This window comes from Rhinolophus ferrumequinum, chromosome 8, assembly GCF_004115265.2.
Source record: "Rhinolophus ferrumequinum isolate MPI-CBG mRhiFer1 chromosome 8, mRhiFer1_v1.p, whole genome shotgun sequence".
NCBI classification, from domain to species: domain Eukaryota; kingdom Metazoa; phylum Chordata; class Mammalia; order Chiroptera; family Rhinolophidae; genus Rhinolophus; species Rhinolophus ferrumequinum.
Window position 1 is genome coordinate 39,946,141 of NC_046291.1, and position 17,869 is coordinate 39,964,009.

Below are 17,869 nucleotides of genomic sequence, written 5' to 3' on the forward strand. Positions count from 1 at the left end.
CCACAGAGGAGTAAGGGACCTCAGCGCCACACCGGACTTCCCAGCCTGCAGTACTGGTGCTGAGATGAAGAGCCCCCACAACATTTGACTATGAAAAACAATGGGAATTCCAACCAACCAGGTGAAATGGAAGGTAGGAAGAAAACCAGCCGTACCCTCAAAAGGCCTGTGCACAGATTCACTCGCTCGCAGATACTCACCCTCGGCTCCAGAGAAGGGACTGTGACTCAGGGAGTGTCAGAAGCATGCAGCGGGACAGACTGAGACCTGTGGCTATCAGGCAAGGGCCAGGAAATGGACAGCAATCCCATGCAGCCTGCAGGTGGACGCCATCTTTCCTGTGTTAAGCCCACGCCCACACGGCCAAATCTGAATCTGATTGGCTTGGTGAGCTCCACTGTTCTGCCCTGCTGACTCATTGGGATCCTGCCCTACTGAACTTCCCCAACGCTGGAGGAACTTTCTCTGTGAACAGCCAGCTCTGCCCACATTGTACTCTTTCTTGGAAAACTATCAGAGTCTACAGGCTCCAAGTGGGCAGCGACTGGCCTTGGTGTGCTCTAAGACTTACGAGACCTGAAAATTAAGTTCACGAACTCATCCTAGAAAAAGTACTACATACCTCATTGCTGAATATCTCTCTGGTCAACTTTTTAGTACTCCCTTTGGGAAGCTATGCACCAACTCTAGCACCTAGTCCACCCTTCAAAGCAATTTTGGAACTCTTTTTCTGAAATGGCCATCAGAGCTGTTGTCATATGACCCTTGATGTCCTGAACATCATCTAAATGTCTTCCTTTCAATATTTCCTTTATCTTTGGAAAAAGAAAGAAGTCATTGGGGGCAAGATCAGGTGAGTAGGGAGGGTTTCCAATACAGTTATTTGTTTACTGGCTAAAAACTCCCTCACAGACAGTGCCGTGTGAGCTGGTGTATTGTCGTGATGCAAGAGCCATGAATTGTTGGCGAAAAATTCAGGTCATTTTCATCTAATTATTTCATGCAGCTTTTTCAGCACTTCCAAATAGTAAACTTGGTTAACTGTCAGTTGGTGCAAATTCATAATGAATAATCCCTCTGATATCAAAAAAGATTAGCAACATTATTGCAACAAGTTTGCCAACTTAATTGTCAGACCTCGTATGCTGAGTAGCTCCAGGATCAGTTCTGGCACCAAACCAGAATCTATATTAACCAGATGACCATAACACTTCCCACTGTAATGACTCCCTGAGAACCTGCCTCACCCACTAGCATACCACATGAGGCTTTATCAGTGGCTGAACCTTAAGGGAGCTGGCAGGTAGCAGCAGGCATTAGAGTGTCCTGGCTTTTTGTGGAGCTACCCTTGGCCCCGTACTGGTGGCAGCCATTTTTGATTCACAGTGTATCCTCTCCGACATGCTCCCAACTTTAGTACAGGCAGTGAACAACCACAGATCACTCTGTAGCTTTTACCAGGTAGTCCCTGGCTGATCACAGGTAGTGGGTGACCTGGGACAGTACTGGGAACAAGAGGAGCCAGAAGTTTGGCTTCAGGCCACTGCACAGCACCACCCAGTTAGCCCGACACATGGCATACACAAAGGATAATCTCAACAGGCACAAGAGCCTGAGTGAATCCCACTCAGTGGGGTAAGCCATCTGTACAGCAGCCCATAAGCTGTGGATGTGGCCAAACCCCACAGTCAATCAGCCTAAGTGTCAATCCCACCCACTGTTGTGCCAATAGGAATTAAGGCTCAACTATAACAGGAGGGCACACACAACCCACACAAGGGACACTCCTGGAGCATAGGAGCAGGTCACCAGGGAGACTGTATCAGGGCCCCACAGGGCACCAACTACATAAGACCACCTGGCCAAGACTGGGAGACATAGAAGATCTACCTAGTACATAGAAACAAACAAACATAGAAGATCTACCTAGTACACAGAAACAAAAGATATATCTAGTACATAGAGGCAACCAAAATAAGGAAACAAAGAAATATGTCCCAAATGAAAAAAATAGAAGAAAAATCCAGAAAAAGAACTAAACAAAATGGAGGCAAGCAATCTACCAGATACAGAGTTCAAAACAATGATTATAAGGATGCTCAAGGAACTTAGTGAGAACTTCAACAAATAGATAACAAGCATAAAAATAAACATAGAAACCATAAAAAAGAATCAGTCAGGAGTGAAGGATACAATAACAGAATTGAAGAATGTACTACAAGTAATCACCAGCAGACTAGATGAAGCAGAGATTTGAATCAGCAATTTGGAATACAAGGTAGAAAAATAAAACCATTAGAACAATGAAAAGACAAAAGAATCCAAAAAAAAAAAAAATGAGGATAGTTTAAGAAACTTCTGGGACAACTTCAGGTATAACAACATTCGCATTATAGAAGTATCAGAAGGAGAGGAGAAAAAACAAGGGAATGAGAATGTCTTTGAAGAAATAATGACTGAAAAGTTTCCGAACCAGGCAAAGGAAATAGACATTCAAGTCCAGGAATCACAGTCTTAAACAAGATGAATCCAAATAGGCCCACACCAAGACACATTAGAATTAAAAAGGCAAGGGTTAATGACAAAGAGAGAATCCTAAAAGCAGCAAGAGAAAGGCAACTAGTAACTTATAAGGGAACTCCCATAGACTCTAAGCTGATTTCTCAACAGAAACTTTGCAGGCCAGAAGGGATTGTCACAAAATATTCAATGTGATGTAAAGCAAGGACCTACAACCAAGATTACTCTATCTAGCAAGGCTATCATTTAAAACTGAAGGACAGATAAAAAAACCTCCTAGACAAGAAAGAGCTAAGGACTTCATCACCACCAAACCTGATTTACAACGAATGTTAGAGGGACAAAAAAAGGTTAAAATTATGAATAATACAATGGCAATGACTGCATATCAATCAACAATTTCTTTCAATGTAAATGGACTAAATGCTCCAATCGAAAGCCACAGAGTGACTGAATAAATAAGAAAACAAGACCCTTACATTTACTGCCTACAAGAGACTCACTTCAGATTGAAAGACACACAGGGATGGGAAGTAAAGGGATGAAAAATGATATTTCAGGATAATATAAATGAGAAAAACAAAAAAAAAAGCTGGTGTAACAATACTTACACTGACAAAATAGACTTTAAACAGAAGCTATAACAAGAGACTCAGTAACATCACTTCTATTTATTCGAAGAAACCAAAAACGCTACTTTTTGGGGGGATGCGTGCATCCATGTGTTCATTGCAGCATTGTTTACAATGGCCAAGATGGGGAGGCAGCCTGGATGTCTGTTGGTGGAAGAATGGCTAAAGAGGAGGTGGTACATGTACACAATAGAATACTGCATGGCCATGGAAGGGAATGGGTTCTTGCCATCTGTAGCGTATGAATGTATCTGGAAGGTATTGTGCTGAGTGGAATATGTCAGACCGAGAAAGACAGATGCAATGTGATTTGGCTTGTATGTGGAATCTAAATAACAAAATAAACAAACAAACAAACAAAAACCAGATGCAAACTTATAGATACAGAAAATATTTCAATGATTGCCAGATAAGAAGGGTATTGAGGGGTGAGTAAAAAAAGGAGAAAGGATTATGAAGTACCGATTGGTTGTTAAACACTAGTCCTGGAGATGTAGGGTATAGCATAAGGAATATAGTCAATAATAATGTAATAACAATGTATGCTGTCACATGAGTCCTAGATTTATCAGGGCGAGAGATGGGGGGTTGGGTGGCGTGGTAAAACAGGTGAAGTACAAATTGATAGCTGCAAAATAGTCATGGGTATATAAAGTGTAACATAGGGAATATAGTCAATGATATGGTAATAACTGTGTATTGTGCCGGGTGGGTACTGGATTAGTCAGGGGGATCAATTCTTAACTTATGTAAATATCTAACCACTATGCTATACAACTGAAAGTAATATAAAATAATATTGAATGTAAAAAAAAATGTAACATCGTCATGTTCTATGATGTTATATCAATAAATAATGTTTAAAAATTTTTAAAATAGAAAAATAAATAAATAAAAGCCTTAATGCATGTTCCAAAGTACCTAGAGATAGAGTTGCTTGCAAACCAGAAATGCTTGGCTCAATTAATTTTGAGTGTGCATTGAATAAATGCCAAAAATGTAGCTAAGATAAATAAGGTAAGATAAATTTTTGAAAATTTTTAGTTATACATTTATGGTGGTAACTGACACAAAAATCCAATGTTAGTGATACAGAAATAAATTTAGCTACTTTAATTTCTCATGTGAGAAAAATTTAAAATAAGCCTTTAACCTCAATCCTTTCTTAAGTATGCAAGCTTTTTATATTATTTAATTATGATTTTGAAGTAGTGTGCCATAGAATCCATGCACTAGAATGAAAACAAATGAATCCGAAAAAGGTGCAGTGTTTTGGTATTTAAATAATAGCCATATTTCATAAAAACTCACTTGAAAGCAAGAAAGTAGAAAACCATAAATTATTTTAGGAGGTAGTCTCCACAATAGAGTAAGGGAATCCTACTTTTGGATGAATTCTAAAGAAAATATGTTTTATGGGAGAGATTTCCATAAGTGGGTTACAGTTGGACCTTAACAACATGAGATCAAGACATGGAACAAGTGCGTAAGAATTAAGGTTTGTGTCAAATTTATGAGATGCACGTTGAAGGGGGCAGTTCTTGAGGAATTTGTCTGAGGTCATCTAGGAAGGAGAGGAACGTAAGTTAGGCCCTTCTTGCATGAGACTCGGGGGTCTGAGAGCAATAACAGCCATGCCCATCTCAACAGTGTGTTAGTGGCCTACGAAAGCTACAGTTTAGGTGGAGTCTGACATTTAGTTGTCAAAATTGAGTCCAAGATTCCTCAAGTAATTTAACAGAGGTTGAAACCCAAAATCATGAATATATTTGAATTTGGAAGTACAGAAGGAAACACTGAACAGAAAAATATTAACAGCCAGTTTTTTTCATGATTATGTTAAGTAACATCTAAAAGAGAAACAAAAGTCAGTATTTAGAAATGCAACTACATGAAATTTATCAGAAATTATATCTAAAAATGTATTACCATAATGTGATTAAATTCTTTGAAAAAATTTCAAATCCAAAACACAAGAAACAAGAAGAGATGAAAAAAATTATTGTCATTGGCTTGTTCTGATAAGCTTCACACTGGCTAAGTAACATTGTGGACACAAACCAGTGCTAGGTATCAAAAGTGAAAATGTTCTTGGGGAAGTATTTGGCTCATGGAGTACTTTAATATGTATTGGTTTTGATTTATTAATTCATTTATTTTCCTTACTTTTCCTTTCCGACAATAAACTAATTGAAGACAGGAATACTGTCAACTTCAATTTAACAATGTCTGTTAGCAAACTTACTAGACGTTTTCTTATCCACATAATACATGCTATTCACATAGAGTAATAAATAAATTTTATTGAATAGAGGGATGAATTATTCATTGGTTGGCAAAGACAGTGAGTGTGAGTCCTGTGTATCTTTAAAAATAGTTAACATTGTGTTTTGAATAGGTTCAAAACTTCGTGGTATTTGAATTAGCCACAACTCAAGTCCTATTATCAAGTCTACCTTTTAAAGACTAGCAGCCAAAACACACTTTGCATTATTACTAGGCTAAAAAAGCTCTCAATTTAGAAAAAAATGTATTTACATAATTCCATTATTGCACCAGATGCTTCTGGTGAAAGGAACCAAACTATGACTTCTCTTACCAGCAGGATCAAGTCCATTGTTTTCACAACTGAATGGTATTTGCTCATAAGACTGAAATGTGTGTGGGCTGTAAGAAATAAAGTTAAAGCCCTTTCTTTCTTTTTCTCTTTCCCTCTCTCTTTCTTTCTTTTGGCTCCAATTTATGACCAGAAAAGTCTGACATGTAATTAGCTTCAGAATGTGTCTAAATTAACTAAAGATTGTTTAATGAGTAAATTATACAATTTATTTAAAATCATTTATTCTCAGCAAAATCAAACATATCTTTGAGTTAACATAGAAATACAATTTTCAACTGGATCTTCATAAAAATGCACTGGTGAAATAAATGTTCATAATTATGTACTATGTAATCATGCCAGTAGCAGAATTGATTACCATTAAAAATTGGTAAAGTAACATGTGCAAATACCATCTTAGTACTCTATTGTGTTACCATTGATAATAAATGGCCACTAAGTATATGCCTATTACATAAAGCTTTTCAAAGTACAATAAAAATACAAATTCTATCTGTTAAAAAAAGGCCATTGATACGGCTTCTAAACATCCTCATTATACAAATTCCAAAATACTATATGACAAACAGAATTATAAAGACTCTTTTTTATGAAACATATACTACCATCTAATTAAGGTACAACTTAGCAGATAACAGAAAACAAACAAGAAGGCTTATATATACCATAGTACATTATGGAGATACATACAAATATAATATTGCATAAGCTATTTCATTTCTTTTCCTAGTGAAAATGTACCTTTAGCACTTGAAGAAAAATTCCCATGAGTAAAATTAAAGAAAAAAATCTATTTTTGAGACCTATCCCCAATCTAAACACTCATTATTTTTTTTAAATGTGATGAACCGAATTATAAATTTTGACCATAAATTTTTGTTGCACTCAGTAAAAATTACTGTTAAAGACTAAAGAGAGCAACAACTTGATTTTTGTGAAAAATGAGATTCTAACTTCAGCAATAACAAATATTAAATTTATTAAATAATATTGATGATTCATAAAGAATAGTATCTGTACATTTTAAAGTAGCAAAACCAACGGGGCATCACAATATTTGAGAAAAAAATATATTTGGTAATGTAAATATGGGTAACAGACATCGCAATTATAGACAGCATATATTTCAAATGCTTTTTTTTTAAAGAAAACATCAGATTAGATGTTGTACGTTTAGTAATGTAAATTATCTCATTAGAAATTAAATTTTGTGTTTTGTAAATAGCAAATTTTCATTTTTCCCCACAATATTTACTTATGAAATAAATAAAATATTTAGAGTATAACTGATAATAACTAACATTATTACCATGCATTTACTAATACTCTAAATACATTTGGTTTAATTATTATTAAAATTTATATTTTTGTTATTTCACCTGCTAAAAATGACCTGGTGACATTATAGTCAAAGTTTACATTTTCCCAATGATACGAACCAGATTTCATACATAAAATGACATCGGTCCAATGAATGGTAAATGTTTATTAGCTTGAATATAGTATTTAGTTTGGCATTGGTATATCTCTTTAGGACTTTGAAAGGTATCATTAAGGTATGGTTTTTGGGAAATCAAAACTAAACTAGCAGCCTGGAGTATGAACACAAATTTCAAGAAGCTAACTATTTAGACACAAGGCAGATATTTGGATAATTTGTCTTTCGATTACAAATTCTTCTACAAAATAACTAGAAAGGAACATAAAAGTATGCTTTACACTGAGTGGTTTTTAAAAGAAAATGTTACAGAGCAACAGTGAATGAGGAAATTTTACTAAAAGAATTTTCAGACACTGAAGATATTAAAAATATATATTGGCACATGTATAATACCTGTCATAAAGTAATAATGAATGATATATATGTAGATAAAATAAATTTAACACGAATAAGGACCTCTTGTTCTTGACATCAGCACCTGCTGTCTAATGGGTCGAGACAAAATACTGTGCCTTCGAGAGTTAGTCCCATTTTGAACCCCTCCTGTAAAACAGAGTAAAATCATTAAAATAGGAAATGCTCATGACCAAAAAGGAAAAAAAATTAGTAAATTGAAGAGACTAGGAACAGAGGTTGAAATATTCATGCTTTGATCGACTCAAAAATAATTAAATGTCAAATGTTGGCTTGTCAAATATATGTGTACACCCCGGGCAGATCTTTATATCCATTAACATTTTAGTATATGTGCTGCTGAAGCAAGCACGATATCCATTAACATTTTAAATGTTTTAAATATATGTGAGGTGAGCATGAATGAGAGACAAAATAAAACAGAAATATATGGAAGTAGGTAGTTTTAAGATTTAAACGTTTCTTTTTCAGTAAAGTCTGTCATTCTTAAATCCCTCTGTTGGCTTTAAGGATCACTATTTAAATATAAATAATATTTAAATACAAGTGAGATAACTCAAATTGATGAACAGCTGAAGATAGCCTACCAGTTTCCATCTTTTCTTCCTGGTTACCACTGTCCAGAGCTTGGTAAAATACATTGAGTAAACGCAAAGCCATATACTACATGGAACACAGAACTGCAGACCCCTTTGCTATGGAGAAAGCTTCCTTTTACTAGTCCTGCAGTTGCTTGTAGCTGCAAGCTGTTGCTTTGAATGCCACTCCAACTAGTATATTTTAGAAGTTTTTGGAAATTAAGTTGGCTTTGATTTATTGAGAACAAGTACACAATAACTGTGAAAGATTGTTTTTGGTTTTTTTACGCCTAAGATTTTGAGTTAAAAGTTAGTGGGGGAAGAAAAAATTTGCCCTTCTCTATTCCAAGTTCTCTTCTTTTTTTGCATAAGGTAGGTAATTGAACTATGGGCTATCTTCAGTCTTAACACCTCTCTCCATCCACACATTTGCCTTTAAATCTTTGCACACTGGTCCATAAAGAAGAGATGAAAAGCAAAGAAAAATGGAATTGAATGGGGCCAGATTTTAGGTTTCCTTGTAGAATTGGTGTGGCTGTCTCTCTCTCTCTCTTTCTCTCTCTCTCCTTCTGGACAGATAAATACACATCTATAGATAAAGATATAATCTATCATCTATCTATCTATCTATCCATCCATCCATCCATCCATCCATCCATCCATCCATCCATCCATCCATCTATCTATCATCTCCTTAACTATTTCTACCTTTCTTTATAATGAACGGAACTGAAATTTTGTTTAGGGAATAATCTGTAGTTTGGGGTGGCCATGTGACACATTTTTGGCAAATGAAATGTAGACAGCAGCCTATTCCCAAGGAAAAGAAAATGTTTCTCAAAAATAAGGCTTCTGTCCCGTCTGCTTTGTGTGTTTAATTTAATGGGACTATCTATATGTGTGTTAGCCACCTGTGTATCATTTGCATTTCCCCAAATTACTTTCATTTAGAAGAGGTATCGAAATGTACGTATGTTATTACAAACCCAGTGTAAACATCATGCAGAGGAAGAAGGTTGTCATAAAACTTCAAGCCACACCTTATTCTCTAGTAATGTGCAGAGACTGCTCTTCATTTTATTTATAGCAAAGAGACTATATAGCAATGCCATCACTGTAAAGATTTTTCAAGATTTCTTCCAAGTACTTGGAATACAAATTACATTTGATTGAGTAAAAATCTGAGTACTTACTATTATTTTTTAAAAGACTGTTTTATCACAAGAATATTTTTTGCTATATTTATGCTTATTTTTAAAATAGCTGCCAAATACTTAGAAAAGTCTATAACTGAAGCTGAAAATATTGTAAATAAACTGTTTTTTAAATATTTTACTTGAATATATGAGGATGTTTTCATTATGTCATCTAGTGATAGATAGGTAGATAGATAGATAGATAGATAGATAGATAGATAGATAGATAGACTGACAGATTTGATAGCTAGGATATATATTACCTTTGGAAAGGTTTGATACCATACATTTTGCCATACATATTTCACATTTTGACAGTTCATTGGAAGTTAAACCAGTATCACTTCAATGACCCTAAAAATACTATTTATCAATGTATTGCCAGTATTTAAAAGGCTGTATAGCAATCAAAGTAACATAGTGCTCTATCACTATTTCAATTAAAAAAAAAGTTTGTTTATCACTTACAAGATTATCTCCAGGGTGATTTTATAATGATCTTTTTGGAATCCCCTGAGATTAATTTAATTATCCCAATTAAAGATACATTATTTCTGCCCCCTTGGTTTTCTTCCTCCTAGGAAAAAATTTTCCATATATTTTTCTGATCTTCCCTCCTAGGTCCCATTTTGTAAATTGTGATTTAATGGGCTCTGAATCCATCTAAGATTTTCATATCCCCTAGTTATTCAAACTTTTGAATAAAAATGAGGCTTTAATTTATGTAGTGATGGAAATTATCATAAACTAAAATCACACAAAAATGATTTTATTATTATTATTATTGTTTTTTGTATGAAATATTTTGGCTAATTACGTTTTCTTATTTTGAAATAGGGAGAAAAGCATATCAAAAAAGGAAAAACAATTCACATGTAAAAATTGTGAACATGTTGAGCTAGCTAGGTCCTTTGAGTCGTCTTCTTTTTTCTACGTACACATTTTTAAAACAGCTTGATAATATAAAGAACACTATATTATATAGAACATTCTATTTAATGTATTACATGTATTATATATAATTTTCTATTTTTAATCATAGCAGAACAAACTCTATATTATTTTGAATTCCCTTAAAATTAATTTAATAACTATGTAATATTCTAATTTTTAATATGATTTAATTGTTTCCAGTATTTTGCGATTACTTTTAAGGTTGACTGGATTTTTAATAGAGATTTTTCACATTTATAATTATTTTCTGTTCAGCATAGATTGTATTAATTTTTGATGAAAAATAGAAATGCAAGTATTAATAATAGATTACACTCCAAAGAAATGCTATGAACTGACCCCTGCTCAGGAATGATTTAAAGTGCTTGTTTTGTCACACTTGCATTAGTATTGATTATTAGTAAGAAAATATTTGTAATTTGCTAGATCAAAAACATTTATAGTTCTTTACTTAATTTGCATGTTTTCTTTTCTTAGACTGAACATATCTACATGTACATTAACCACTTGTGGTCTTTTGTGAACTACTGTTTTGTTTTTTAATTTGTCTGATGATTGTTGTTTCCTAATCATTTGTCTACTTATTTTAATAATATATATGTGATATATTTATATATTTTTAAAGAAAAAATTAAAAAGAACTTTATAAGTTCTTCCATACTATATGTCCATATAAAAATATGCCCTTATAAAATTTTCGCTCCAAGTAAAAACTCTGATAATATTCACTTATATTTCAAATATTTTAAACTGCCTAATACTTCTTAAATTTATTTGAATATTTACTGTAACTTTGAGCTGTACATTGATTTTCTCCAAAATTATTAACCAGTTGACTTAACACCACTTAATACATAATTCTTTCACCATTCATGACTTACCATGCTTCTTTTTTAATTATTAAATTATTATAACTTATAAGGTATACTTCTGGGCTATCAATACTATTACACTGATTTGCCTGTCGGTTACATGTACCCAGAAGTTTTAAATTATGTCAAATGAAAAAACTAAATTATTGATTTCAAGTAAATACCTGATTTTATAGCATTTTATAATGAAATATAGCTGAGCATTTCTACTTAAAATATATGTTCCAGAGATAGTTCTGTGATTTCCTCTGTAAATGAAAAAGAAAAACCAAATATCTCACTACGCTTATTAACTCAATATGGTTTATACTCCTCATTATAATGTATAACGTTTTTACATTCTATGCAACATTAAAAATAGTAGCTAAATGTGTGCATTAGATTAATTAGGCCAACAAGATTAATAACAAAAGTCATCATAGACTTTAGGTGAAAATATTATTTTACTTAAGTAACCTTGCAAATAAATCCTAGACTCGAAGAAACAGATAAGTAATGAAGCAGACAATGTAAAAGCGACTGTCATTGAAAAAATAACCTTAAAATATGGGTTATAAAATCTCTTTAAACACAACTAATAAGTCATAGACAAATCCATATGAAACTGCTGTTTGAATATTTACTCAAGCATGCAAATATTAAGGTTTTAGCTTTAAGAAGTTGTAAGTTGTTTAAAATTATTATGAAAACAATATACCAACCATCTCTGGCGCTACCCACCATGAAAGCAGAAAAGAATGAAAAAGACATTAAGAAAATATTAGAAATGGCAAAAACTAAAATAAAAGCAAAAATAACACAGCCTAACATTATTTGACTAATACATCACTAAATCATTCCAATATAAAAGTGGGAACGTACAAAAATCTAAAGATGTAGACTTATTCTTTAAAAATCTATAGAAAAATTTACAATTTTGTGAAAACCTGTAACACATTAATAGAAAAGTACTCTACGATTTGTATAACATTTGAAAACAAACACTAACACATCAGTGCGTGTATTTATATTTGTCCTTACGAAAGCATTAGTCCCAAGTAGTATAAACCTATTTGGTAAAACCAATAAAAAAAAGAAAGCAATTGATTTCATATGCAAGAAATAAAGCTTTCCTGCTGAATTATCACGCACTATTTTAGTGCAAGTTTCATAGTATTTGAAATATAGCAAAGAGGTGGAGAAACTACCTTATGAAACAGAATACATGCTGAAATCAACAAAAGTTTGTTATTGGTGGTTTTAGTCTCAGCCAAATAACTTCATCCATGCTGTTATATTAAAATTCTGAATTTGAATTTATTAGGTGTTACGATTTTGCTTTTATTTAATTTGTTATTTTTTGAATTAATATTTGTATAAGATCTTCAAGGATAAGTTGTTTATAATTTGTTGTACATATTTAAGAAGAGTTATAACAATTTAGATCAATATTGAAGATTTAAATTAATTTTTCATATGAATCACTCAATTGGAGAAATATTATTTTAACATATTCTTTAAAAATCTCAAGGCATATGTTAAATAATCCAACTTTTAAAGTGCAGGCTTTATTATATCTAGAACAATAAGAAAAATCACATTATACCTAGAAAATAAGACTGCTTTATAGCTGCAGTCCAAAATGAGCAGAAGGGTATTGATATTATCTTTCTAGGAAGGAGTGCTTTACTAGTGTTAGAAGGTCCGAATACAACCAGTATTATTATTTTTTTTTTCCTGGTAAATGAAGCATAGAGAGTATTAACCCAGGCCTAATAAATAGAAATGACTCCTCTCTATACCTCTTCTCAATCAGCTGCATATAAATTGTCTCTGCCTGCATTCTACTATATGTAGTCTTTGATAAAAACTAGGCTATAATAATTTCACCAAAATGTAAAGGGGAAATATACACAGAAGACTTTATTCTAGAGTTTATAAGACTACTTATTAATCGCTCATTTTATAAAGCTCTTAAAACCAGTATCTTCAAACTTCCAAAACAATTCAGAATTGAAAAATAAAAAGGAGAGAAAGAAATGAAAATCCAACTGAACCAAATTCCTAAAGAACTTGTCACTGGGTGACAAACTCTAGTTATGAACTATAGCCACAATGCTTCCTTTAAGAGAGACCGATTTTAGTCTTACAAAGATTTTCCTTCATCTACCCATTCACAATTTTGAAGTTCATAATTGTTAAGATTCAGCTCAAATCTTATAAACCTAGTGTAATGACATTTTAATTCTTGGATTTCAAAATAATGAGCCATTAGAATCTTTCTCTGCAATTTTATATTAAAAAAATTGAACCACCTATTGCCATTGTAAATTGTACCACTAAGAACAAAACAAAACCTTACCCTTAGCATATGCATGAGTAGTTTTAGTACTAAATGTATATTATTATTTTAAAATAATTATTTTAAGTAACTTTTAATAGTGAGAATAACTCAAAGAAAGGGTAGTTTGGGTTTAACATCCTATATTAAAAAGAAAAAAACATTTATGGGTCAATCTGATAAATAGTTACCTGCATTTCATCTAATTTTGATTGAATATCTGGAGGGAAATCCCCTGCTCCACAGTTAAATGGGTCAAAAGGTTCTGCTCCAAACAGGTCCCGTTCTAAATGGAAGAAAATAATTTAGTAAATAAAAAATAAGTGAATGAAAAATAAATGAACAGAATAAATTTAAGGTTTCATTTAAATAAAAAGTCCCATTACTAAAACCCACTGGATTAGAGTTTAATACTATTTGACAATTAAAATTGAGTTGAACAATTTGTCCCTAAATTTTTAGTATAGATATAGCATAGATAATATAGAGGTAACCAGGACTCCATGTCTATCTATCTTATCTATCTATCTATCTATCTATCTATCTATCTATCTATCTATCTATTGATATATTGCTGCATTTCCTAAACTTTGGTACTCAGGAAAGGTAAACATTAAAAAATGTAGCAAGATATCATTTCAGTTTCTTATTAATAAATCCCATAAAACCATTTGATCATCTGCCTAGATTTTCCAAAGGTATTTCAAACTCCTCAATGTCTAAAAGAGAACTCATTGCCATATTTTGGCATGTATAATGCACTCCCATGTATAATGTGCATCCACTTTTTTGGCCCTAACTTTCAGGGAAAAAAATCTTTTGTTTTAATTTTTTAAATTCAAATTTCTATTTGTTTACATTTAGTTATTTGTTTTTTGTATTATAAAGGAATTTTAACACTTATTTTTTAACATATTATGATACAAAAAATTTTATGTATCAAATAATTACAAAACACACGAAAAAGATACAAGGTACAAGAAATTTTATGTACCGGTAACAAATTTACGATATTTATGGATATTTACGCATCATAGAAGGCCAAGAACTCTTCCTTGTTGCAAGTTCATTGTAAGTTCAACAAAACCGATGATCATATTCCAGGGTATTATTTTGCATACAGATATCGTTATTGATTTCTAGAGTCACATGTTTAATTCACAAGCATAAACAAAAGAAGTAAAAATATTTATATAGATACGGAATTAGTACTACCCATGTGTTATGTGCATCCTTAATATTCCTTCACAAATTTGGGCAAAAAAGTGCACATTGTACTCGGCAAAATACAGTACTTTTTCCTTCTCTGTCTCTAGTTTCCCATTAATGACATTTGGTCCGAAATCCTGAATAATAATTTATTTTGAACTCTCAGTCATCATCCTAATATTCCTTCTAAATATCAAAATCTATTCACTCTTCTCAATTTATATTTCAACTTGGATTAAAATCCTCTATTGTGGATACGTTGCAAACTTATATTTCATATTCCAGCATGCAACCCAAATCTAGTGCATATGCTAAACAAATGCCCATTGAATTAAATAAATGGATGAATAAATTAATGTTGAAGTCCAAGAAAGTAAAAAACAGCAATAAACAAACAGATGTGAGACACTTATAAGGACATAAAATTAGGATATCAGGCAACATTTTCTAAAAACACACTATGACGTGTGTTTTTTTATCATAGAATATTTCCTTAATTTTGCATTGCATTGGCACAAAATATATTCAGAGGGATTTAAATATAAATTTCAATTTATGTAAAGTGTTGAATATTTTTGTAAACTGATTTTTAAAGTTACTAATGTTATTACTTTGTATTTACAAATTAGTCCTCTAAAATTTAAATGAATACTTAACATGTGCAAATAAGTTCCACAGGGGGAAACAAATCAACTATAAAGACTTGACAGGCTTTAAAGCCTTAAGCTAGAACTTCAGAGTTATATGGAAAATGTCTTAATGTGAACCATAGAGAATGCAATAAAGCTTGAAATGTAAAACTCTCTTTAGTTTCCTTTTGGATATCATGATTGATCATGGCATTGTGAACCATTCTTTCAGATTCTGTGATAGGGCACAGACCAAAATACAGTCCAGATATTGACAGTGAGCAATCTGTTGGATGTTTTCTAATTCATCAAAAAGAGACTTTTATGTTTCTTCTAGATATACAGAAAGTAAATCAGAAAAGCAATGCATTTGTAACATTTTAGATATCAAAGAAAGAACACTTACTTATAAAGGGTTAATAAATAAATCATGGAATTCATAGATTTATGTATTTCTTCAACTAAGACTATCCAGACACTTCATAACCAAAAATTTAAACTGAGCTCTATCAAACATGCCAAAAATCATTAAAATAATTATCATAAGAGTTGTTTTTAATCATTAAATTAAAACATTAAAAATATAACCCCAAGCACAATAAAAATATAATAAGTGCTTTGTATTAAAATGTAAATAATTCTAAACCAAACTTTTTCAAAACAGTTTCAAATGCAAATAGTGATGTCTTTAGTAGTATACTCTGAATTATAAAGTAAAATATAATTAACTGATTTGGTACATATATATAATCATAATGGTTTAGTAATTAAACCTTTTTAGGGAGTTTGTTAAGATATATATTTTCAAGTAAAGTATTAACTAAACATTTAAAAGGCACACAAATGCAGTAGAGAATATTGATTTGTTTAGAAAGCTTACTAATCTCGGTAGATCTACTAGGTACTGGAGGTGGTTGTGTGCCATTGCGAGTAGGTATTGAAGACTGGTGTGATATTGGAGAAAATGGAATCATATCAAAGATGTCAGTGGAGGGTGACTTAGGTGTCACACTGCCTGCCTGCAATGAAGATAATATGAATTAGGGTAGTATTTCCTGTAGATACATTATAATGATAAATATTTCATATACATATAAAACATATAAACAACAAATTCAGTTGAATCAAAAATAGTTGAATATTGGCAATATCATATTGTTCGATCGATTAGGCTAAATACTCATTGGTAAGAAAGCAATAGAAAATGTCTGCAAAAATGTTCTCAAAGATAATGGCAAACGTGGTGATGATACTATTCTAGATAGATAGATAAGACATATTGGATTTTTTTGTATGTCTAGAAATAATTGCCATCTGTATCAGAGAATTGAAAATGTTAGAAACTATATAAAACATGATTTCAGTACTACATATTGCAAAAGTTTTAAATAAAAATAATTGAACATAAGTGATGCACCTTTTTAATGTAACTGTTCAAATGCAATTGACAATTTAAAAAAATTTTAAAGAGTACATTTTAATTTGTATTTATAACTACAGTGACAGCCAACTATTAGATTCCTTGCAGTGTCTTTTATTCCTTGATAAGATTTCATTAAATTTCTATAATAGCTACCTTGTGAAATAAATTAAGAATCAGTAAATATACCATGAAAATCATTAAGTTATTTGGGCCAAAATGTTACATAAGAATGAAACAATCATCACTTTGTCATTCAGGGAAGAAAAAATACACACACACACATTCTTTTTTTAAAAAAAGAATTCACATTTTGGAGGAGAGTGAGTGAGAAAAAAAATGCTTTTCCTTTAAGAATATCAATAGAGATTGCTTAGAGTGGTTCATATTAAAACTACAGTTCTCAGAATACATTTATTTTTCTGATTTACATATGATTAAGACAGTGAATAAAAATAAGGCTGCTTGTGTGTAAAGAGTGATGGATTTTTCATTAATATAATTGTTACTACAATTTTGTATGCAGGTAAATTGCTGTCATCTCTCTTTCTTTGTCTATCTGTTTACTTTATTGGTCATAAATACTACCCAAAGACTTCCAGGCAACTTTGTGCCTCAGCACTTTCCTCCTGTTCAGGAATACTGTTCTTCTTATCACCCCATCCTTCTATCTCCCCTGGTTCCATCTTTCTTCCTTCTCAGGATATAGATACTCAAATCTCAACTGTAGTTAAAAACAAAATAAACAAAAAATGTCTTCACTCCGTTCCTCTTTACTCTTCTAGACTCTCATCTCTTTTTCTTTTCTTCAAGGTTAAGTTCCTTGAAAGAGGTAATATATTTCCTGCCCTAACTTTTACCTCATTCAATCCTCAACTCATATCAATCAAGACTTTGCTCTTTATGAACTAAACTCTATTGAAACTGCTTTTATCAATATCACCAATGATCTAATTTCCCAACTGCCATATCTGATGGTCTTCTTAAGTACCTGTTCTATTTCATCTTTGTATGGATTTGTACATCATCCACACTCTACTTGAAACTCTCTGATATCAGGTAAC

General features: G+C 32.0%; 1 protein-coding gene across 15 annotated transcripts in view; it reads right to left on the minus strand.

The window, feature by feature from the left end:
- Positions 1-5,168: 5,168 nt before the first annotated feature.
- Positions 5,169-17,869, minus strand: part of GULP1 (GULP PTB domain containing engulfment adaptor 1) — a 225,615-nt gene continuing 212,914 nt past the window's right edge. For 10 of the 15 annotated variants that reach the window (XM_033111304.1, XM_033111311.1, XM_033111308.1 and 7 more), the window contains 3 exons: positions 16,266-16,404; positions 13,739-13,833; positions 5,169-7,756 (listed from right to left, as the gene is read on the minus strand). In XM_033111304.1, the coding sequence (XP_032967195.1) occupies positions 7,685-7,756; positions 13,739-13,833; positions 16,266-16,404 (306 nt within the window). In that variant the 3' untranslated portion in view covers positions 5,169-7,684. Of the gene's footprint in view, positions 7,757-11,462; positions 11,476-11,928; positions 11,940-13,738; positions 13,834-16,265; positions 16,405-17,869 lie in introns of those variants that run through there. The other 5 variants (XM_033111317.1, XM_033111312.1, XM_033111306.1 and 2 more) reach the window with 2 other exon arrangements.